Source organism: Mustela nigripes, chromosome 10, assembly GCF_022355385.1.
Source record: "Mustela nigripes isolate SB6536 chromosome 10, MUSNIG.SB6536, whole genome shotgun sequence".
Classification (NCBI taxonomy): domain Eukaryota; kingdom Metazoa; phylum Chordata; class Mammalia; order Carnivora; family Mustelidae; genus Mustela; species Mustela nigripes.
Window position 1 is genome coordinate 44352858 of NC_081566.1, and position 25631 is coordinate 44378488.

At 34.3% G+C, this 25631-nt stretch overlaps 1 protein-coding gene across 1 annotated transcript in view; it reads left to right on the plus strand.

Moving 5' to 3' along the window:
* The window catches only part of KCNT2 (potassium sodium-activated channel subfamily T member 2), a 344033-nt gene that overhangs the window by 296872 nt on the left and 21530 nt on the right, over positions 1-25631 (plus strand). Inside the window, exon 25 of the mRNA XM_059414103.1 lies at positions 20648-20948. Within this exon, the coding sequence (XP_059270086.1) occupies positions 20648-20948 (301 nt within the window). The remainder of the gene's footprint in view (positions 1-20647; positions 20949-25631) is intronic.

Consider the following 25631-nt stretch of genomic DNA (forward strand, 5'->3'; position numbering starts at 1 on the left):
CCCCTACTCTTCAATAAGAGAAGACAACTAAAAATTCCCTGTGTTGGGAAATGAACCACAAAGGCAGAAAGTGAACAGAAAGGAAAAAACACGCAAAAAGCACAGATCATTGAGGAAGAAGACAATTTCGAACATGAAATAAAATATTTACCCAAAAGAAAAAAAAATATATCCACCCAAAGATTCGCATACAAATGTTCTTAGTAGCATTGTTCATAATAGCCCAAATTTGGAAAAAACCTAAATGTCCATCAGTTAGTAAACAGATAAGCCAAATGTGGTATATCCATACAATGGAATACTGTTTATCCATAGAAAGAAACTACTTATATGTGCTGTTACTGGGATGAACCTCCAAAAATATTAAGTTTCATGAAAGAGGGCAGACACAAAAGACCCCATGTTGTATTATTTCATGTTTATGAAGTGTCATAAAAAGTAAATGAATGCAGGGAGGAAGCAGATTAGTGATGGCTTAAGTGAGGGGGAGGTGGAGGAAATGGGGAACCAGCTAATGAACATGATGGGGTTTGCTGGGGTATTAGAAATATTCTAAACTGATTGATGGTGATGATTGTACAACTTGGTAAGTTGACTAAATATTTCTGGATTTTATATTTGAAAATTATATGTCGTATATATATTAGTAAAGTTATATACTGAAAAACTATAATTAAAATTATTAGAAAAAATAAGATACTGCAAGGATGAAAGATGAACAGGAAACTGAATTTTTATCTTTTTAATTTTTTTTTTAGAGAAAGGGAGGAGGTGAGGGGGCAGAGGGGAAAGGAGAGAGAATCCCAAGCAGGCTCTGTGCCCAATGAAGAGCCCCATGTGGGGCTTGATCTCATCACCCTGAGATCATGACCTGAGCCAATATCAAATTGGTTGCTCCACCAACTGAGCCACCCAGGTGCCCCAGGAAACTAAATTGTTGAAAGAACATTTTAGGAAAAAGAAAACCTTGGGAATTGAAAATATGATAGCAGAGGTAAACAGAAGTTCATATCATAAATTTGAGGAAATCACCAAGAACCTAGAGCAGAAATTCAAACATGGAAATAGTAAAGAAAAGATAAGATTAGAGGACTAGTCCAGGAGTTCTAAGGTCTGAATGATAACACTTCCATGGAGAAGGGATGCATCAAAATATCAGTGTAATAATTTAAGAATAATCCCAGAATAGTAGTGTGTTAATTTCCAAAGGGGAAGGGTCACCAAGTGCCCATTATAATGAATTAAAACAGACTAACATCAAGACACAGCATCATAGTATTTCAGAATATTGAAGGAAAGAAGATGCAGGAGGAAGAGAGCAGGGATAGATCACATGCAAAATATATTTGGGATTTTTCAACAGCAACACTGTAAGCCAAAAGACAATGGAGCAATGCCCTCAAGATCTTGAGGAAATATTTCCAAACTATAATTCTATATTCAGCCAAACCTATCAAACTTGTGTAAGAGTAAGATAAATCATATTTCAGCATTGCCTCCAAAAACGCTCTACCATGCCTGCTTTCTGAGGAAACTACTCCCACCAAAAAGAATGAATACACTGAAAAAGGAATCATGGTATGGAGGAAACCAGACACTTTATGAAATCCAGGCAACAAATATGAAGCCAAGGAAATCCCTATGATGACAGTGAAAAGACCCTCAGACATCAGGGTAACCTGAAATGGGTTAGAAAGTTTCAGAGGGATTTGTTCAGGAAGATGAAGTCTATAGAGTATCTTGCATATCTCAATGTCTTAAGGAATGTTTAGACAGTTGCTAGAGATCTCACGGTGAATTAAGAACAGGTATAATTAAGCAGTTATAAAAATAACAAAGTTATTAACTTCATGAATATGTTATCACCACCACGAACAAAAACATTCATGCAAGAAGTGACTAGTAGCCATGTTTCCTGCATAGATCATCTGTAAATTGTACTTAGTCATAATATGCCCTCAATTTGGATCTAACCAGAATTACACTTGAACAATTTTGAAATGATGAGAGATGGCAAAGGTACTGGATCAGGTGGAAAAGATTAATTTCTTTTCTTCCAGAGTGTGAAATGAATAGATGAAAGCAGAAACTGAAAAAAATAAAATTAAATTAAACCTATTACAGAAAAACCAAGATAAAGACTTACATAACCAGCTGAAAGAGATAAAAGTAGATGTGTCCTAGGGAAATAAAAATGATTATGTTAGATGCTTCTATTTTTCAAAACAAATCGTAACATTTTCTGACATCACAGTGTATTTGTAGCTAATAAAACAACTAATAATTTATAGTCATATGGTAGTTGCATTAGACATTGATTATTTTTTTCAGATTACATTGCAAGTATTAAAATCTGTCCTATTCTGTGGATAATTTTTTTATTAAGTGCCGACATTTCACATCAGAACATGGTAGGAATAAACACAGGTAAAAACTAGGCCTTGTTCCTTTATTTCATGGAGTTTAAAAAAATACAATTTAAAGGCCGATGCAGGATTTCATGCCATATTATTTTCTAGTCTGTCTTCAGCATCTTCTCATGGTCTATGTATAGAAAAAAAAGTTATTTAGCTTTGTCTGTGGGAGTAGGGGAAACACTACATTCTTCAGGCAGACATCTTTGAGAGGACAGACGATGATAAAGAATATTTATAATTGAAATTATAAAATGTACCAAAGACCTGGAAATATAATCTCAGTTTTTCAGGGGGCTGAATATTGGTGGAAGGAGAATTCATACAAACATAAAGAATATAGTGGAGGTGCATACAGGGACTCAAAGTCGGTTCATGGAGGGGCCCCTGGGTGGCTCAGTGGTTAAGTAGCTGCCTTTGGCTCGGGTCATGATCCCAGGGTCCAGGGATCGAGCCCCACATTGGGCTCCCTGCTCAGCGGGAAGCTTGCTTCTCCCTCTCCCACTCCCTCTGCTCGTGTTCCCTCTCGCTGTGTCTCTGTCAAATAAATAAATTAAAAAAAAAAAATCAGTCCATGGATATAGCTGGGTAGTAGGGTACAGCTGGGTCCTGTCCCTTTTTACCTGGTTCTATATCCCCTTCCCAGAGCTTCTACCATCATCTATGTATGTCAGTTTAAGAAAATCTTTATAAACATTAGAATAAAATAATAAAAAATAAGCAAAAAATAAACATCAGAATCTCCTGGTTCAAAGTATGGAGGTGTGAGGACTCGTGCTGTATAGAAGGACTATACTTCTGTCCATAATCCTTTATCCACAATTCTGAAATCCAAAAAGCTCACTAATTTATTTCACCTCATTTTATATGTGAAATTTTAATATTGCTCCACTTAAAGTGAATATTCTTACTTTTTGTTGCAGATATATTATTATTTTTAATTATGAAATGCTGCTCCCCGAGACCCACTAGGGACATTGACTACCATACAGGATATGGTATAATACTGTCTTTCCAAAATTTGATAAATTTTAAATTAATAAGTATATTTGTTCCTATGGTTTTTTGGTAAGAAAATGTGGAACTGTATTTACCTCCAGTTTTCCAGTGTATTGAAAGTTACATTTGCTTGAGGTGTTCTATAATCGCTGAAAATTTTACTAGAAATTAGAGATCATTTAAAAGCATATTAAAGTACCAACATCTTTTCAATGTACACAGTAAATTTGTGGAATATGTTACTGTGATTGTTGGTTACTTTCATAATAATAAATCCTAAAACTTTAAAGCATGTGATATAATGAAATAATCATTGTCCTATCTACCAATCATTAACTCTTTACTATTCAACTGGAACATAGTCTTTTTAAATGTATTACTGAAGTAAGCTTATCTTTTTTACAAAATCACGTTAATAAAATTATTTTAAAAAGGATTAAGATATGATAGTTTTGAAATTCTAGCTGCTCATTCTCTGTCATTATTCACTAGAGCAATGTTATTATTCTCTTGGGCCATGTGTTAAGAATCCTGAGATAAACAGTTTTAAGGATCCTATAATCAAATGTTTATATGTGTTTTTTATATTTGTATAAACAGAGAGCTAGATAACTTGTTAAATTTGAGTTATGTTACACCAAAGAATATAACTGAAAATTTTATTTCTACCTATTGAAAAACGAATAGAATATTAGTCCTTAGAATTAAAGGCTAAGATAGCATGATTTGTATTGCCTCTCAATATTTAAGGGTTATATGGTGACTGGAAAGGTCAAATTTTAGACTTTATAGCCAATGTGAGAGCTCAGAATATATCTATAAACAAGTTTATATCTTATGACAATATCTAAATTTAAAAGTATTAAATTTTTGTGAGTATTAAGTTTTATATGCGATCCAGATTTTAGCACACTACAAATATTAATGCTAATAATGGTTATTGAATGCCAATAATTTGTCAAATATTCTCTCATGAACTTTATAAGCTCCTATCAATTGTTTTATTTTCCCTACCAGTACTATTTTTTCTTTCTATCAAAGCCTTCAGAGACAATTTTACTAACCAGACAAAAAATAATCTAACAGGAACTTTCTGCTAGACTTTTAAAATAACAACTTATTCCTTATCTAATTTTATTCAGAAGCCCTGTAATAAATAATGAAACACCTAATTGTATTATAAGTGTTAAATGGGGACTTGTCATATTTTGTCCTTGTTGCTGACTGTTTCATGTATGTATTTAGTCATTGTTTAAACTGTATTTTGTGTGTTTCTTTTTTCCTCCCTTTGTGTCAGTCTCGAGAAATAGCATCACAAGTAAGTATTTTGTCTCCCTTGCCTCAAATAGTTTAATATGTAAATTCAATGCTTTTAAAGGGAAAGAGTATTAACAATTAAATTCAGTACTTCAGATGTTAAAATAAAACAAATTAATTAAACTGAAGTGTTCTAAATACTCTATTTTCAAGTTAGCATATCTGTATTTTCCCAATAATACTGCAAGTTCATTTTACCTGTTTGTCTTCACATTATGTTTGTATATTTGTCCAGTCATGTTGTTACTTGCTGCTAGTCACTTACCGGCTGTGATTTTCTGTCTGTCCTTGAGTGAGGTGCCCACCTTCAATGTAATCAACTGAGACTAAAAAAGTGCTGACAGTCAGGTGATATGAAACACATCTTTTCCTACGCTTCCTATCTAAGCTTTAGAATTAAAGACTAAGATAGTCTAGACCCTAGAAAGGGGTCTAGGAACAATAGGATTTGTGCTTTCTCTAGCATACTTTTTAGCATTTAATTTACTCTTCAATAATTGTAATTTATTGTCATGAAGAAGCTGTCAGTTTAGTGCTTAATAATATTGACCTGGGTTAATAATTGATTTGTTACAATAAAAAAAAATATTCTTAACAATATATTGTGTGTGTATACACACATTATATTTCTGAAACCATGATACTATCTTCATGAGATTTGTATTTTTAATCTTATTTTCCATTTTCTTCATATAAACCATGATAAATAATTGTCATTATGTTCTTAGCACTTAACACAGACTCCCAAGCATAAATATAATTGATGAAACCATTACAAATATAAACACTTTAAAAATTGCATTTTGAATGTCAAAACAATGGTAGAATTTAGCCCATTAAGTGGAAAGCTTATATGCCCAAGTTGCCATCTAAAAGTACACTTCGATTTAAGAAAAATAAAATTAAAAAAAAAAGAAAAAGAAAAGTACAGGTCTGTTTTTGAGCTTGTTGGATTTTGGAGAAAAATTCTATATTCATAATACCCACATTTTTGATATAATGGCTGTTGCCTACATCACAAATTTTGTTCATTAAATTATTTTAAACATCTTAAATTATTTAGTTAATTGTTTATGAGCTATACTTCTATTATATTTTTCAATATATTATTTTGTTTTATTATATCTTGAATCCTTCAGAATTTACTAAATATTCACCAAGGAAGTTTCCCTTTGGGCTGCACGATTAAAGCTTTAGAAGAGTGCTGTCTGACCTATTTCACATCATGGTCCACACTGGAAATGTAATGTTTGTTTGGCACGAAGCTGCTTAGGGGTTTCAGCTACCCTGGGTGCCTGCAGGTTAAGGAAATTAAAATTTTAGATAAAAACAGAACATATCCCTGGCACATACTGATTTTGAGGAATTTATTTTAGAGTTTTTCTTTTTTTTAGAACATGTTTTATAATGAGATCAACATATATTTCTAATTTTTAATTTATACCAGTATTTGACCTGACCAGCTGCACAAATACACCTCAAGTGCCTTGAATTGGCATGCGTTTTTTTCATAAAATATTTTAGTAACATGTCACAAGCAAAGTTACTTCACCTTGTCTTTCCTAAAGGGATTCTCAGGTATAAGTCCGGACCTGGTCCACAGTGGTAGAAACACTTGCTGGGGTTCACTCTATGCTCCAGAAAGAACAGAATTTTCATTTGATTAAAAACTTCATAGCTTTACATTAGGAAGTGGAATGAAACTTTTAGATGTAAGTTGGGCTATGCTGCAGTTCTATGTGTTGATTCAAATGCTCTTTGCTTTTATTCAGCTGTTACACTTCCCTGTCACCTCTTGTCTCTAACTTACAATCTCAGATACAGGAAGGCAAAAGTTTGGCTCATTTCTGAATCATGGCAGCCAATTGCAAGTTGACTCTTGGAACTTTTTCCCACTAATTGATTTCTTTCTTATAGCTATTATTTTAGGTCTCCACATCTTTCAGCCAGTTCCTTATGTAAGCGAAGTGCCTCCCCTCTAATTTACTGAGAAATTTGAGTTTTCCAATATAAGAACCTTTCTTACAATCCGTTTTATGAAGAAAAGAAAAACCTCTAATTGTAGTTTGGATAGACATTTATCTTTGTAATTTTTGTAATTTTTAGACATTTATCTTTGTAATTCCAATTGCGTCTACAATTTCCATCCTTTCCAGTTCTAGTTCTTGGTTTTAGGTTTTGTTTTTTTTTTCCCCTCTCCATCAACTCTCTCCTTTTACCTTTGAATATAGACCTTTCCCCAGTTCTCAAGAAAAAATTTCCTTTTTCTCCTACTTTTTCTTTTTTAAAGATTTTATTTTATTTTTAAGTAATTGCTACACCCACTAAGGAGCTCATGACCCCAAGGTCAAGAGTTGCATGCTTTGCAGTTAGGAGCCCCATTATTCTTTTTTTTTTTTTTTCTTATCTTACTCTTGTTAACTCTGAGAAAAGTTCATATATGCTGTCAATTTTATTCCTTATCCGTGTTTTCGGCAGTTTTTTTCTCCACTGCTATACTTACCTGTTCTTCAGTCAGTAGAAATCTTTAAGCCAAAATCCTTGGCATTTTAAATTAGTTTTTATTTGTTTAAACATCATATAATCTTTAGTACGGTTCATTACCTCCTACATCTTAAAATTCTCTTATCCTCAGTTTTCATATTATGAGTTACTTTCTTTACCTATTTGACCTGTTTCTATTGATTTATTTCTTAAACTTTCCCCCTTCTTTCTACTGTTCAGTTTCTGCCTATAACAGCTCATTTCTAGATGGTGCCAATGTGATCTTCATCTGAAGGCTTCTCCCTAACCCATTGTCCCTGGGATTGGCTCTGGAGCCCAAGACTCCAAGTAGCTGCAGCAGTCTGCCTTTGTCTCCCTTCTAGGACTGGACTTCATCTTTAGTTTCCAGAAAGTACTCCGTTAACCACCTGAAGGTAGGCTAAGCTTCATCACAATCAGTCTCACCCAGAGCCTTAAGCTTGATGCCTGCACAATGCTCAGCACTATATTATTTTATTTAATCCTAACCAGAAGCCAATATGGCGGACAATATTATTCTTGTTTTGAAATAAGCAGAGATGTAGACAAGTTAACTTGACCAATACCAAAAACTTTGGAAGCCGCAGACGTGGTTTTTAGAATTTATCATTATCTGACACCAGAGATTCTTTTAATCACTAGTTCTCACTGTAGCAGCCTCTACTGATTTCTGAACTACATCTCTCTTCTACCATCTGTTTTGAGATCCTCAGATGCTTTGGTTGAGAATCAACGTGGGGAATGACACTTGAATACTAACCAGGCATTTACTGAAGTTGTGTTTTGTAGTCTTTCAGTCTTTTTCTATACTTGATCTCAGAACACTTGCTATGTCTTGTGGTTTCAATTATCACCTCTATGTTGATAGATAGCAAGTTTGTGTTTTCTGTCCTAAGTTTTAAAAATGAAGAACATACTCATTTTCTGCCAGATCCTCTCTATTTTATTATCTACTAGAACTATAAATATTTATCGAGCACCACTAGCCATCAAATGCACCCACCTAGATGCTTGGGAATGCATCAGTAAACATACAAGAAAGATTTCTCAGAAAGCTAACATCAGAATTTCACGCCTATTCTTGAATTTAAGTACATCTTGGTGGATTTACTATATCTAAATTCTCTTCCCTTCAATATTTTACATAGAACAGACAGATTAATGACCATATTCCTTACTTTGTTCACATGATGCATGATGCATATAGTGGGTGTTTGATGCCTACTATATCAAGTCAAATTTCTTGTTGCTGGATTTTAAACTACTCTATAGTCTGGCCATTCTTTATTGATGCTCCTTCTGTCCCTGTTCCTGGTACAAATCATTTATTCAATTATTCTGCCTGACCAAATGAGCAATGGACTTGGTACCAGAATATCTAGGTTTAAATGTTGGCTCTTCCTTTTACTACCTGTGTGTAAAATGGTCTATTCTCAACACATAGCAAAGTAAAGACAAAATAGGGAACATATAATTACCACTTCACAAATCCTTTTATTTTTTAAGATTTTATTTATTAGTTGCCAGAGAAAGACAGTGAGAGAGGGAACACAAGCAAGGCGAGTTGAGCTACGCTGAGCAGGGAACCTGATGCGGGGCTCAGTCCCAAAACCCTGGGATTATGACCTGAGCGGAAGGTAGACGCTTAATGGCTGAGCCACCCAGGCACACCTATCACTTCACAGGTTATAAAAAAGGGCAAATATGTGTTAATTGTTCACAGATAGCTAATGGCAAACAATTCTGGGGCAAACTACATGAGTAACATAGATCCTATTTCACTAATTTTCTGTGCTATATAATTTTGATTGGATGGTATTCCCTTAGAAAACATTTGTTTCAATACGCTTATATTTATAAATAATATAATAGTATGAGTCTTGTAATTTGAATAAATACCTTGTGACATTTTTCAAACATAAGTATATTCACTAACCTCAAATGCACTCTATTTTACACACACACACACACACACACACTCCATAAGTCTGAGCTCATTTGTCATTTTCTTCCACTTTCTTACAGAAATTTTACTCTTGAATCTTTTTCTTACCTTATTTTACAATTCTTTTAAAATATTTTCTGGGGCACTTGGGTGGCTTAGTGGATTAAGCCTCTGCTTCAGCTCAGGTCATGATCCCAGGATCCTGGGATGGAGCCCCGCATCAGGCTCTCTGCTCAGCGGGGAGCCTGCTTCCCCCTCTGTCTCTGCCTGCCTCTCTACCTACTTGTGATCTCTTTCTCTGTCAAATAAATAAATAAAATCTTTAAATAAAATAAAATAAAATGCTTTCTGGCTCTGATCCTTATCTTGTACATTTCCATCCCCAGGAAGACATTTCTTACTTGCATTTTTTACTTACTCTAACTTAATTAGAATCTCAATGGCATACTTATTAGCAAGAAGCTGTTTAAATGCATCCAATCTGTTTGATTTAATTTAACTGCATAGTCATGGCTTTCTGTCCACTTAACATCTTAAACTGCGTGGAGATCATTCCTTCACTTTGCATTGCCGTAGGAAGTAAATTAAGTCTTCATTCACAGCTCCTTGTTGAATGGCTGCTAAAGTCTACAAAACAATCAGAACCAAATGGAAAATTATAAAGTTGATTTGGGTCGTCTAGGTCTTTATAAAGGAGTAGTGATGTGCATGCAACAGTATACTTAGATCAATAATATTGTTTTGTATAGATTCTTAAAGATGAAATTGCATATTTATACTGCCAAGTCTTACATTGTGTTTGTTCTTTAATTAAGACATTACATATAGCGTAGAAATTTTCTTTCCACTAGCTCATTTATCTATAACTGCATATGCTTTAGGGAAGTAATTCTCAACAGAAAAGAGGGGTGTGTGTGTGTGTGTGTGGTGTGGTATGTGTTTAAACACCATGGGGCATGGCGATATTGTGCTATATGCTTATTAGAATCACAGTAATAGTTTTCCATAAACTCGTATGCTTAGGTCATTTTTTTCTGGAATGTAAAATACTGGAGATGATAGAATGATACCGTCCCTGACTTACCCTACAGTGTGTAGGATCTGCCTCATACATGTATACCCATGGTTGAAAACATTGCCTTAGGCTGTATATTCCTGTAATTCTAGAAAATGATGGAAAAACTGGGAGACAAACCATGAGAGACTGTGGACTCTGAGAAACAAACTGAGGGTTTTGGAGGGGAGGAGAGTGGGGGGTTGGGTGAGCCTAGGTGTGGGTATTATGAAGGGCACCTATTGCATGGGGCAGTTGGTGTGGTGCACAAACAATGAAACTTGGAACACAGAAAAAAAAATAAAATAAAATTTAAAACAAAACAAACTAAAAAACTGAACTGTGAAGAGGACAAAAGTGGCAATGAAAGTATGATTTTAATAACATAAACCTTTGGAATACCTTTCTGGGCCTGTTAAGCCTGTGTGGCTATTCAGTGCTTTCCTATTGATTATTTGCTTGTTGTAAGTCGGTTTTAGAGTTTAAATCTATTCAGGTATATAAACTATTCTTTATACACACATATATAAGTATGTATATATAAGAAAACCTAAACATAGACAACCCAAAAGGGTATTTTATGTAGAAAACAAATATATTCTTACATGTCATTATTTCTAGACATGAAATGAATGAATTGGTTAAGGAAAACCACTTATTAGTTTCCTTATAAACCACAAATTAATGATGAATTCAGTCTAAATTTGGGCCAGACTTTTATTCTGATCTATTAGACACACATCGGTATATGGATTACAACAGATAAGAAGAGTAAAAAAGTATCTTGACACCTACAAAAAAAGTAATTACAAAATGTATAATAATAACAATTCTGATGCTGATATTATCACTCCACCTTAAAAAAAAGACTTAATTCCCAAATTCTGTCTTTGGTGGCTAGCCCCTTGGGGGTTCCTTTCTACCCTCCTCATGGTTATACGTCTCCTCTTCCAGAGAGTCTCTGATGAGTTTCATTAGAATTATGGGTCTCCCAGATGGCAGTGGTTGCTTCATTGAATTTATTTATTTATTTAGAACCCAAGTCTTCACTGAGTTTTGAATTAACCCTTTAGCTATGCCACACAGGCCCATGAGTACTTTTACTTCTAACTGTGGGGATCAGAGTCTGTTGTTACAGACGCATAGCAGCAGAAGCAGCATTTTGTAGCATCTTAGTGAGCTGTTTTCAGAGGTGTGGACCTCAGCGTGGCCACTGATCTTCCTCCACACAAGCAACCATGTAATAGGCCTGTATAATACACAGAATATCAGTTCTTCCCTTAAATGCTGTATGGGATGGAGATCGATACCTGGTTGAGGCATACAACTGATGGTCATAGGGTAAGACTCATTGCCTGAACTTAGTGTCTGTCATGATCCTTACTGATATCTCTACACACCATTCAGTATGAAACACACAGATAGATCAGAGACCTAGCACATAGGGCCACTTTAACAAAAGCCCCAAACTCATACAAATGGTCTGGGCCATTAGTAGTTTTATCTCGATTGTGTTCTTGCAGTTTTCCATTGACCTAAATCACAGAGTATGATAATATTAAAAGAGCCCTAAAGGAGCTCCTTTGTTCCCAAAGAAGGTAACCATTCACAGAAGATGGCAGGGCTTTGCTCCAAAATTCTAAGAGCCTGTGCAGCAATTCATGTATTAGGGCCTGCCAAAGGCTCCAAACAGTATTCCCATCTGCCAGTGACATTGCACGCGCCATTGGTTTTACTAGAACACAAAGCCCAAGTGTCAGAGCAGCTAACATAGCAGCCTGAACCTCTTTTTTTTTTTTAAGATTTTTATTGATTTGACAGAAATCACAAGTAGGCAGAGAGGCAAGCAGAGAGAGAGAGAGGAGGGAGCAGGCTCCCTGCCGAGCAGAGAGCCCGATGCGGGACTCGATCTCAGAACCTGGAGATCATGACCTGAGCTGAAGGCAGAGGCTTAACCCACTGAGCCACCCAGGCAGCCTGAACCTCTTACAGAGCCTTCTTTTGTATGGATTCTGCTAAAAGTTGGCAGGGTTTTGGGTTACTCAGTAAATGGGCCAGAGTAACACTCCTGAATGAGGAATATGTTGCCTCTGAAATCCAAAGAAGCCCACTAGATGTTGTGCTTCTTTTCTGGTTGTAGGAGGGGTTAGATGCAACAACTTATTCTTTACCTTGGAAGGGATATCTTGCCATCCCCCCATGGACCCCTCGAAATGTCACTGAGGTAAGAGTCCCCTATATTTTTGTCAGATCTCTTTTCCATCCTGTGACCTGCAAATGTCTTATCAGTAAGTTTTGGATCATTACTACTTCTTGCTTATGAGGTCCAATCAGCATAATGTCATCACTGTAATGGACTGACATGCTATCTTGTAGGAAGGAAAGATTGTAAAGTTCTCTACAAACGAAAGTAAAGCATAGAGCTGGAGAGTTGATATACCAGTAGGGTAGGACCGTGAAGATGTAGTGCTGACCTTGGCAGCTGAGCACAAAATGATTCTGGTGTTCCTTATTGATGTGGTTGGATAAAGAGACATTTACCAGATCAAAAGCTGCATACTAGGTACTAGAGAATGTCAGTTTGTTCAAGCAATGAAACCACATTGGGTGCAGCAGCTACAAATGGAGTTAACACATGCTTCAATTTAGGATAATCCACTGTCAGTCTCCAAGCTCCATCTGTCTTCTGCGCTGGCCAAATAGGTGAATTGAGTGGAGATGTGGTAGAAATCACTACACTTAGATATTTCAAGTCCTTGATGGTGGCACTAATTTCTGCAATCCCTGTAGGAATTCTGTGTTGCTTTTAGTTTAATATTTTCTTAGATAGAAGCAGTTCTAGTGGCTTCTACTTGGCTTTTCCCAACTTATAGGTCAGTATGGTCAGGGAGCCAGCTGGGATCAGAACTGGGAAAATATCCACAGGATGGGTTCTGGGACCTACTGAGTCTACTGTGACACAGACCTGAGGTATTGATCACACGACCTCCATAAGCTCCTACTTTAACTGGTGGACCAAAGTGATGTTTTGAGTGTCCATGGAATTAGTCCCTTTTCAAAACTAGTGTCTACTAGTCTCTAAAAGTTCTGATTGTTTCTTTTTCTTCAGTGTACAGTTACCCTGGTGAAAGGTCATATGACCCTTTGGGGAAGGCTGGAAAAAAGATTAATGGTATAGATTTTTGGCAGTGTACTGAATCCTTCCACAAAAGGAATAAGCCTCTCTTTCACTGAAGTGTTTTGGTTCTTTAAACTTGCTAAAATCTGGGTATTATTTGAAAGGTTGTTACTCTACTTTTATGATTCAGGTTAGAGTTTTGTTCACTTGATCTAGATGCTTTATGCTTATGCAGATTAGGTAAAATTTTAGTAGTTTTCCTATCTGTTTTACCTATAGGAACACAATGACCAATTAGCTAATGCCATAGGTCTGCACAAGTTGGAATATTCTGATTGCTGCTTTGGCTCTGCTGTCCATTATAACAACCATGTTCACTCACCTTGCCTTGGACAGTTGATTGCCTCTACTTGGCCCCTGCTTCCTTGGGATTCATTGATCTGCTCCCATTTCATTTAGGTTTCCCAACTGAGTGACTGCAATTACCACTCTAAGGTGTGGCCTTAGAGAGAAGAGTGATCGTTGAACTCTTCAAGGATACTGGAACTCAGTTCACAAATTTATTTCTTACAGTTGTGGTAAAAGGAATGCCTTCTAGACCCTCTTATTGTGGATGAATAGGTCTTAAATGACAAATCTACTCTCAAATTCCAATCTCAAGGCTTCAGTCCCTTGCTTTATATTAAAATGAGTTAGGTCCTGTATGTCCAACTTGCTTGCTATGGACCACCTTTTGGTACCTGTTACAGCCAACCAACCAGATGAACGATTAGAACCCTTTCTAACTCCCCAAGGTACAACATCCAAAAAGAAACTCTACTTCATGAGTCCATATCAATAAATTCTGTCAACTTTATGTTTCTTCCACCATTATCCTGCACCCTTAACATCCTTTCTCACACCTGTTCCCCAGATATTAGTCCATATAAATTCGAGAACTCAAGTAATTCTTTTGGAGCATAACTTCCTGAACATGTAGTGAAACATAAAATAAGTAACATATATTTCATCTCTCCATCATCTACAGATTTATGAATCACTTTTTTAGGACTTCTACATAATAATACAACCAGTTAAAAATGAGGATGACACTCCCTTCTCAACTTATTAACACAGATAAATTATTTAAATTAATTATTTAAAATCTAAGGGAAGGCAGCCACCATTTAGTTAGTAATAGTATTCAAGAGCCTAAAGAAGGAAGAAAAAAGTACTGTTTTTTGTGTTTAAAGCTCTAGGAAAGTCCAAAGGCAGTAGACAGTTGAAATCTCTGTATGTTAGCTGTTTCTGAGTGACAGTTTTGAAGGCTCAAGGGAAAAAAAATTAATCACCAATGTGAGAAATAATACCAAGACAATAAATTAGCTATGTTTCAAATTCCACGAAGACCAAAGAAAGCAAAGATTTAATTAAATATGCATACACACATACGTTCACACACATGCACTCACACATACACAAAACCAGATTGCCAAGGATGTGCGAATATGCAACCTAATGTGTAAATCTAGAACAAAAATTTAAAAAGAGATTTAACTCATAAGTGTAAAAGTAATTGACTAGGTCTGATTTTCTTTTAGGGGTAATAACAAAAAGCTGGGTACTGTTTATGGAGTGGGAGAAGAGGGAATGAGAAAGAGAGGAGAAAAAAAAGAGAAAAGAGGGAGATATATTCTGATCAACAGTAGTAGAAAACTAGCATAAATTTGAGGATTACTTAGCATTATCTCTAAATAGAGAACTTGGAATTTCTTTTCACTTGGACGTAAAATTAAATTTGACTTTCAAACTTATGGAGTTGGAATGGCAAGTTAATGAGGGTTCTACGTACTTAGAGTGACAACTTCATAGTCACAGAATAATAGATGAAGTTGAAAGCTACCAAAGAGAATTACATAGATGAAATATCTGATTTTTAGACATGGAGAATAAAGTCAAGATTTTGAAATAATTTTTGTTATTCCACCAAGTGATTGGCTTTAAAAAGAAAAAGCTATTATTTTGAACCTAAATTCTTGAGTGATTATTTGGCTTTAGAATTTATGTTGGAGTCTTACTACAGATTGCTTAAGTTTTGTTTATTTTTGTCATGAGAATTCTGAAAATTGTCACTATTTTTCAGGAAGCTCAGTTGGTTTATATGAAGTCATGAAGTATTGGTTAGATGGGATTGAAAATACAACCTACTATTTGATTCCAAATTTGGAATTTTTTAGACTATAATATGTTTATTCACTAATTATATCTATGATTCTGAAAATATGTTGAAAATACATCTAAATATGGGACATCTGGGTGACCCAGTTTGTTGAGTGTTGGACTCTTGATTTCTGCTCAGGTCATGATCTCAGGGTCCTGTTATCCAGCCTTACATGTGGTTCCATCTTGGGTGGAGAGTCCGCTTGGGATTGTCTCTCTCCCTCTCCCTCTAGCCCTGTCTCAGTCCTGTGCTCTCTCTCTTAAAATAAATAAATAAATAAACAAATAAAACAGTACATCTAAATACAATGTAACTAGTTATTTTCTATCTCTACTTAGATCACAGACTAAGTAAACTTATAAACGGAGCCTTTATAGAAAATACAGAAACATCTTTGTATGAATTATTTGTTTTTTAACTCAAAAAAACTTCCATGGGACACAAACTCACTAGCCTAAGTGCATATGGATTTAATTTAGATGATGTCTCAAACATTCTTATAATTTAACTTTCCTTTAATGGAAAACATTAGATAGGAGTTCTTTTATAAAATGTTAAATTAAGGGGGAAAAGAGAGAGAGAGAAGCAAACCATAAGGGACTCTTAACTATAGGGAACAAACTGAGGGTTGTTGGAGGGAGGTGGGTGGGGGGATGGCCTAAATGGGTGATGGGTATTGTATTGAGCAGGGCACTAGTTGTGATGAGCACTGGGTACTGTATATAAGTGATGAATCACTAGATTCTACATCTGAAACCAATTTTACCATATATATTAACCAACCAGAATTAAATATATATAAAACTTGAAATAATAAATAAGTAAATAAATATTAAACTAGCATATCTTTAGTGGTTTCATTTTTGTCTGTTTTCTTTAGCAACAATTCAGAATTTCTTCAGTCATAAATCAAATAGCACAGTTTAAGGCTGTTTTAAAGCCTATAAATCTATTCTTAAGGGAGCCATGAATCCAGAGTACAAACACTCACTTTCAAACTACTGAGTGAATTGATTTATTTTAAAATACCACTTTATTCCACAGACTGCTCAATAACCTTATGACATGAATAACTTCAATAAAAAAGTTGAGAGGAAGTTGAATTAGGTCATTTTGGAGTGTGTTTGTGTGTGTGTGTGTGTGTGTGTGTGTGTGTGTGTGTAGAGTGTGGAAAAGAATGTTTGATATTTATTGTGATCCTGACAATTCCTGACTTTCTGAAAACAATGAAAGTAATTAAAAGTAATTTTAGGCATAGGAAACATTTTCTCATTTATAAAGCTGCCAATTCTTACTCTTGTGAAGAACTATTTTTAGCCTTTTTAAAAAACCATATTAAGTTTGATACCTATTTGGAGAATAATATAACTTTAAACATAATAATGCCTTAAAATTATATGAAAATTATTGATTAGATTTATGAATTTTTTATTTCCTCATTGAACTGTACAAATATGCTCCTGAAAGCATTTCATATAAAATATGTCTTCATCCATTCAAATTGCTATAACAAATCACCATAGGCTGGGTAGCTTATAAACAACAGAAACTGTTCACAGTTCTGGAGACTGGAAGTGGGAGATCAGGGTGGCAACATGGTCAGGTGAGGACCCCCTTCTGACTGCAGATTTATCATTTGTTTAACCACAGGGCAGAAGGCTCAAGGGATCTCTCTGGGGTCTTTTTTCTAAGGTCATTTACCCCATTCATGAGGACTCCACACCTATGGCCTACTAAAACCATCACCTGTAGGGGTTAATCTTTTAACAAATTTTAAGATTTTAACGTATTTTGAACATAACATTCAGTTCAGACCATAGCAATATGAAAATGTCTTTTTTTCATTCTCATAAGCATTAGTATTAAGTCTTGATTTTTCACATTAATAATTATATCAGTCTTCTGTGTAACTAAAATACAGAAACATCAAACCAGATTCCTCTCATTATTCATAGAAATGGTGAAGAATAATTTATAGAAGCAGGGTAGGGCAATACATCTCCACTTTCGGTTATATATTGTTCTCATCTTCAAATTCATGAAACTTTAACCAAGGAATCTTTGCCCCCAAGGGTTTGTTCTAGCACCTTGATTTCTTGTGAAATATGGTCACTGATAGAGAAAACTGCATCACAAATATGACTAATTCCCTGTCTTTTTCGTACCCATTTCTCACTTTTCTATAATCCCTCATAATTGTTTCTTCTTCTTTTCTCTCTTTTACTGTCTCTTCATGCCAGATCATGAGGCATAATATTAACTAACATTTAGTAAGCATTTGCTGAGACAGGCACTACATTAATATTGCTCTCTTCAAGTATTATCTCTTAGATCTTCTGAAAAAACACGGTGGGCAAAGTAAAAATATAATTACTATTTTTCAGATAGGGAAATGGGGATAAATTTAGAGAGTTTATGTAACCTGGAGCACTGAGCTAATTAAGTGGTGAGACATTGTATTTAAATCCAGATCTCTGCGATGGCTAGCACACTTGCTTTTAAACAATGTATCACTCTGACTCTAATTCAGGAAAAGGTCCTATGATCAAAGGCACTTCTGTGTCTCCCAGCAAACTATTTCCATTAGATCATAGTGTGTCACATTCAAAACACAATAGAGTCAAATCAGATGATGAAATGACAACAAGAAAGTATATTTATAAATGGACCTTTTTTAAAAAAACACACAGGCATACACAATATTCCATACCTAGGAATAGAAAACGAATGTTTATTACCATTGAAATTGATATTGTCAATAATCATTTTAACTTGAAATATTAACATTGTTATATGTGGAAATTTATACTTGGCGCATTTTTCTTTATACATTAATGTACTATAGGAATTTGAAGGGCATTTCTTGAGGTAGAAGATGGGTATTATTATTCTCATTTTACATAGTGATTAAGCAGTTTTGTTGTAGGAACAAAGTTAGGAAGTATTCAAAATATTCAAATTTGTAATCTTATACATAATCATTATGTCATATGGAAGGGCGAGAGAAGGACCTACAAATTCCAAATAGATAACAATCTATGTGTTGTCAGTTCATTTCTTAAAATTAACCCTAACGTCCTTCTAATTACTTTTTTCTGTACTTACAGTAAAATATACAAAGAAATGATACTTATTTTATTAATTGACAAAAAGACTTCTTGAATCCTATAGATTGTATGTATAAATCATGTTATTCTTTTCTTAAGGAAGTTCAAAACAATGATGAATAGGGTATTCAGTAATGTTTAACTAATACACATATAGGCTTCATTTCATCTTTTAGATGCTTACTTGATACAATTCCTCATATACATAACTAAGAAAAAGCATTCACAAAGACAGATAGTGTTTCATCCTCTACTTGAATTATGGGACTGGCAAGGCTACTATTTCCACATATTTGTAGGAAATCAAACTATTACTCACAGAAACCAATGACTAGAAAGATCACTTCAAATAAATGTAAAATTGTGATTAACTAAACTCTGCAAGACAAATGTCTAAATATGAATGTTTTCATTTTTGCTATAGAGTACATAAAAACTGAAACTACTGAACAAAGATCGATGTTCTTTACTGATGGTAGATATTACTCAAGGGTGTATATATTTTACTTTCACAGAAGAGGGTTTTCAGTATATTATCAGATATGTGAGACTAGAGGAAGTTAAGACTTATAAAGGTACCCATTATTGTAAAACCATGCAGCTGTCTACATTCTAATACTTGCAGTTTAAATTCTATATCTCAAATATTTTCTAAAAATATTTAATAAAATGCTCTCTTACTGTGGAGACTTGAAAGTTAAACTGTTTTTAATATTCCATATTGTTTTTAAACAGAAGTAGGGAAGAATATTTAAATTTTTCATTGAATTTAAGTGTGAGATAGTTTCATAGCTTGCCAGTAGGAATTGTATGCAAATCATTGACCGAGACTCCATAATTTATATTCACTTTTAAAGGATTTTATTGGATCTACCTCTTGACCTTAGTTAAATTGGTAATTTAAACTCTATTACTTTACAAGCCAACAAAACATGCATATTAGAGCTGAATTTCAAACTTTAGTCAATAGAAGGGAAACAGAGTTGGCAGATTCATGAATGTTGGTGTTATGCACAGTATAATTCAGGAAACTGTCCATTTGCATTTGCATGGTTTTAGTTAAGTAAGACTTCCTGCTTTGAACTATATTGCATTTCATTTAACTTTCTGGTATGAAAAGCAACAGTTTGAAACAGGAAGGTCTTATTTTTTAAGGGCCTACAATCAAAGGAAAGCTTCTTACTTTAAAATCAGATTTAGTAGTATGGAAGTAAATTAAAATAGACTTTCTGAATTCGTTCATTGTTTTTCCTTCCTCTGGAGAATAGCCTGATTTAAGTGTTTTTGTGTGATTCTCGAATGCATTTGTGAAATTTAATATTTACATTTTTCACTTAGGATACTGAGAATGGTTCCTGAAATATGTTTTAATGTTTTAATCAAAAAAAGGTTTATGTGGTGAATAACTAATGTATGAATTAAAAAGTGCTTTTTATTTTCTTCTGGCTCAGAATAGTGAATTTTTAAAAATCACATTTTACAAAGTTTCATCCCAATGCCATCTTTAGAAAGAGCAATAATTTAAAACCCTTTTAAAATATTAATTCCAGAAGTAAAACAATTTTCATAATCTTTATTTAAATTTCATATAAAATACATTTGTAGATTTAGAAAAGTCCATTACATTGACTTTATTTGAATTTAAATTATTTTTTTGTTTATTTATGGTTCCAAACATCTCTATGCGAGCTAGTCATTTTATAGCAGGATGCATGAAAAGTTAAATCTTTTCATAAAACCGTATACTGGAGATGCAAAGCTATTTTATCTGCTTCATATATAAGTTCAGTGTATTTTCAAATAATATTTTTAATAACAGCAAAGTGAATCAATGATTATGATTTTGTTTTTTCTGGGAAAACTCTCATGAGATATATAATGATACCAAGTTATTGGCAAAATTATTAGCCTATCTCCAAATTTCAACTGTTTCTAAAATATCTAATTATCAATATCCATTTCCTTTAAAGTCTCAGATATCCATCAGCGTAGAAGAGTGGGAAGACACCAAAGACTCCAAAGATCAAAGTCATCACCGAAGCAACCACCGCAACTCAACCTCCAGTGACCAGTCAGACCATCCCTTACTACGGAGAAAGAGCATGCAGTGGGCACGAAGACTGAGCAGAAAAGGTCCAAAACACTCTGGTAAAACAGCTGAGAAAATAACCCAGCAGCGACTGAACCTCTACAGGAGGTCAGAAAGACAAGAGCTTGCTGAACTTGTGAAAAATAGAATGAAACACTTGGGTCTTTCTACAGTAGGATATGGTATGCTCTTTAAAAGTATTGTATGCTATGGACTTGTGATTCTTGCCATAGTCTTTGCATAGTTGGTTCCAATTTAGTAAGTTAAGAATCACATTTTTGTTTCACAGGCCAGTTTGAAGGAACTACTGACATATATCTAATACAGAAAATTATAGTGATGACAGTGAAAGTAAACGCTAAAAATGTTAAGTATTTGTCAGTTCTCTAGACACTCTGCTAAACTTATTATGTGAATTATCTTAATTTTAATTTTCTCCAAAACTCTTCCATTTTAGAGAGAAGGAAATAACCTGCTAATTAGCTTCTTAATAGCATGTCTGATATTTAGATCCCATTCTGTCATGCTTTCTCTCTCTCTCTCTTTTTCTCTCTCTCTCTCTCTCTCTCACACACACACACACACACACACACACACACACACACACACTCCCACACACACCCAAACCACATCTTTTTCTAGGAACTAGTATAAAATGAATTTGAGGCATTGGCAAGTAACTAAATGTACCAGACACAAATGAACCAAAATGTTTCCATAAAATTTGTTTAGTTCCTTGTGGACCAGAAACAAAAGTCTTCAAAAGCTTTAATTTGAAGCTCAAATAGTACTTGATTTCATATAATATAGATCTGCATCAATAATTATTAAGTTCCTGTGTTGATCTATGATTGCCATAGAGACCAAAAAGCATAGCTTAAATAAATAATGCAAGGATAATTTTAAAATATATTGATTACTACTCTATGAATTTTATTTAAAAAAGAAATTTAGTCAACTTAGAGTAAAGCCAAATGATAAACAAAGTAGGTTTGTTTTATATATGTAACTTGAGTAAACCAGAAAATAAGATAATATAAATATCTTGCAGGTTAGGGAAAATTGGAATGCATTCTATATTTGTCCCATCTCATCTTTATTACTAAAGTCTCAACTTGAAACAATGTATATAGAGAGAAATTTAATTATTGAATTAGAGAGTTTAAAAGAAGTTAACAACCTTCAAGAACTATGCTAGGTTCTTTATGTGTATTTTTCTCATTACTCTTCATAATCCTGAGTGGATAGGTGTCCCACTTTACCCTAAGAATTTGAAGCTTAGAGCTTAAAGACCTTGTTCAAGGACATACAGTTGAAATGTGTTGGAGTCAGGATTCCATATGTAATTGAAATAATTCCTTATGACTTACTTAAATGTGATACAGACTCATCTATTACCAGTAATTTTAATATAATCACACACGGTCTTACACAAAGAGTAAATTCAAAGAAAATTAGATGTTCCTTTTAAAAACAATAGCTCTTTGCTAATGTGATGACAGTATGATTGTATTTCTTATAGAACTATAGTCCTTTATTTGTGTGTACTTTTGTTAGTTATTATTCAGCTACTCTTTCTTTTTTGGAAAGTTCTAGTAAATGATTGTTCATCCAAGTTCCAGCTGTGTTTCATGAACATTGTAACTCAAGGCTGGTCCTGTAAGCAGTGTGAAAGATAACAGTTTGACTCTAAGAGACACAAAAATGCATGAACTGGATACATGGGAGAATCATCAGGGCACATATTATGTTTTTGCTAATGAAACTTCTATCAGGTACCTTGCATTTAGTTATTCTCTGTGTTGTGTGTGTTTTTTTTTAAATTATTTATAAATTTGTTAATTGAATTCTCACACTAACTCTTACAGAAAGGAAGAATGGGTATCGCCCACCTTCTTTTTTCTCTCTCTTTTCATCTTTCTTCCTCTCACTGTCCCATTCTAATCATCTATTCATCCCTAGGCCCATCAATCCATTCTAAGGCCATGCACTAGCCACCTTTAATAACGTAAGGATTATGAAAACAGGATTGGGATCTAACACATCATGAGCTTCTGGACTTCTCCAAGTGTTCCTAACTCACAATAATTCATCCATGCAACAGATATTATTGGCCCACACTGGGAATAGAATAGTGGCCTATTCACATAGGACCTCTGCCTTGTGGAACTTATATTTCTAATATCAGCCAGTAGACTCACTGAATTATTTAACCTCTCTAAGCCTCTTTTTATCACCGTGAAATGGAATAATAATGTCTGTCTTATAAGTCTCTTGTGAGGGACAAATGGGATAATGAAGAATAATGTGCTGAGCCCAGAACTGGCATTCAGTTGATATCACCAATCTTCCATATACTGATTTAAGTACTACTGTATGTACATCTGTGCTTTACACATAAAAGGAGTAGTTTTTTTTTTTCCTTTTCCTACCTCAACCAAACCAAACCAAACCAAACCAAACAAATTTTGCACCCTCAGGGCAATTTTGCCTCCACTGAGGATGCATGCTTTCAAACAATTTATTTTGCATGTTTGCTTTCCTTCCTTGAGAGAAAGGGAATGTCTTACTCATCTTTTCATCTTTGTATCCCCAACATATTACACATTTCCTGACACATAGGAACCCAGTAACTGCACTTTGAATGCGTGAACAAATGGAGTGCTTACAGGTGAGAAAACAGGGTCTCAAATATAAATGATTTCCTAGCCTACTAGATAGTCAAGTCAGTACTCTAACTTAATACTTTTGACTCTGTGTCTCTTTATGTACCCACTATACCTCATGTTCTTTGTACATATCATCAATATTTTATAGTGATTTATAGTTGAAAAATGTTTTTACATACATTTTAAAAAATGCATGATGATTGATTTAACCGTAAGTCATAATCTTCTTTTTTCTGAGTTAGGGATGACGTGCTCCAAAAGAATGAATAGATTACTTTTGAACTCTTGGATATGAGACATCAAGGAGAAGGAAAGGGAAGAGTTAAAAGATGACTTTTGAGGGTTTTTGTTTGAGGAACTAAGCGTATGGTGGTGACATTCTCTGAGCTTAGAAAAATAAGACAAATATGTTGGGGTAAATATAATAAATTTAACTCACTCCTAACTAGGTGATGCTGTGAAAGAAGATGAATATCTGCTGTCTGGTTCTCAAGAAAAAGAAATTAGATGTTATATAGACTTGAGACTCTACATGCTGATAAAGCATGTGGATTTTAATTAAAATCATAGGAGTAGTTGAAATAACCCCTGGTGAGGACTATAAGAGTACTTTGGAAAACATTTCAAGAATATTAAGGGAAGAAATCTTTCTTAAAAACAAGAGACTGAAATGTCTAGAACTGAAATGCCCAAAATATGATAGTATGCTATTAATTGGTTACATGTTTTATCATGACATTGATCCTTTATGCTTTCAGAAGGCCATGTGGGGCCTGGGGTGGTCAGAGGCACTCCTCAGGCTGGTTACTTCCAGCCATAAGCAGTTTTGTCTGTTACCCCACTGTGAGTACAAATATCATTTCTTATGTGTACTATGATTTGAAAAAAAATGTTGGAAAGTATTGGACTGAGATAATGATTGATAACATCAAAGAGTGTTATTGAGTATAGTGATAGGTTATGGATGGACCTTGGTGAAAGTAGTATCAGTTACATGGTATGTGTGCAAGCCAAATTTGAGTAGCTTGAGGAAGGATGTGAGGTAAGGATTTGAATATAGTGGATTTAAATATATTAGAAACCCCAAGGTATTGGAAATTTAATGTTCTATCTCATTGCTTTACCATTTATTGCTTCTATTGCTGAAGTCATGTCACAGTACAAGATAGATGTGGGAACTCCAATTATTTTGTCCACATTGCATCAAATAGGAAGGAGGGAGATATCAGAGAAGGAAAGATCTCTTCAGTTAAAACATACTGTCAAGTAACTGTACTCACCATTTCTGTTATGTCCCATTGGCAAGGAATATGTCTTATTTTTGGTGGCCCAAATCTAACATTAAAGAAGACGAGAAGAATTTCCCTACTGAGAGACAATTATCTGTCTAGCATAGTAGATACTTTTTAAGAAGTTTCATTGTGAAGGAGAGGTGAGAACATGAAGCTAACTGATGGGAAAGCGGAGAGGGAAGAGAAAATGTTTGTTTTGAAGATCAGAGAGAAATGAGCATGTTTTTTAAGTTTGAGCCATTAATGAAGAAGTTGAAATACAAGAAAAAGACCCTAGTTGGAACCTTTTGCTTAGATAATTGGAAATGAGGAAATACTCATGTTTTAAATGCAGTAAACTTGTAGGTGTTTTGACAGGAAGGTAAGTAACCTTTCATGTGATATTGCATAATATACATGATGTGGCCAATATTATTTTCTAAATCTAAAAATTCAATTCTACAACACATCTTGCCCAAAGATTTGAAAGATGGAATTTGAGGACCTCTATATTTTGGTAAAATAGCTAAAGTGAAAATCTCCAAATTCTGCTTTCTTCCCATTGAATTTTTGGGAGAAATTTCTTCAATATAATTTCTAAAACTTCCTCTCAAAATTCATGGCATTGTATACAAACTGGCCATGTGTTTTTGGTAAAGTCACTATCGCCCTGAAATTCACGTTCTTTAACCATCAAATAAGGATAATAAAGTCTTCCTAAAGGGGTGTGGTATAAAATAATAAAATGTATGTTAAAAAAACCAACTTTTTAATCTGTAAGCTATCTGCAAATATGAATAATTATACTTATCTTTATGTTCATAGCTGGCACTATTCTTCAGCAATCTGTTTATAATAGCTCTCACATTCACAAAAAATTATTCTTTCTAACTTTTGACAGATTCTTAATGATTAGTTCCCAGAA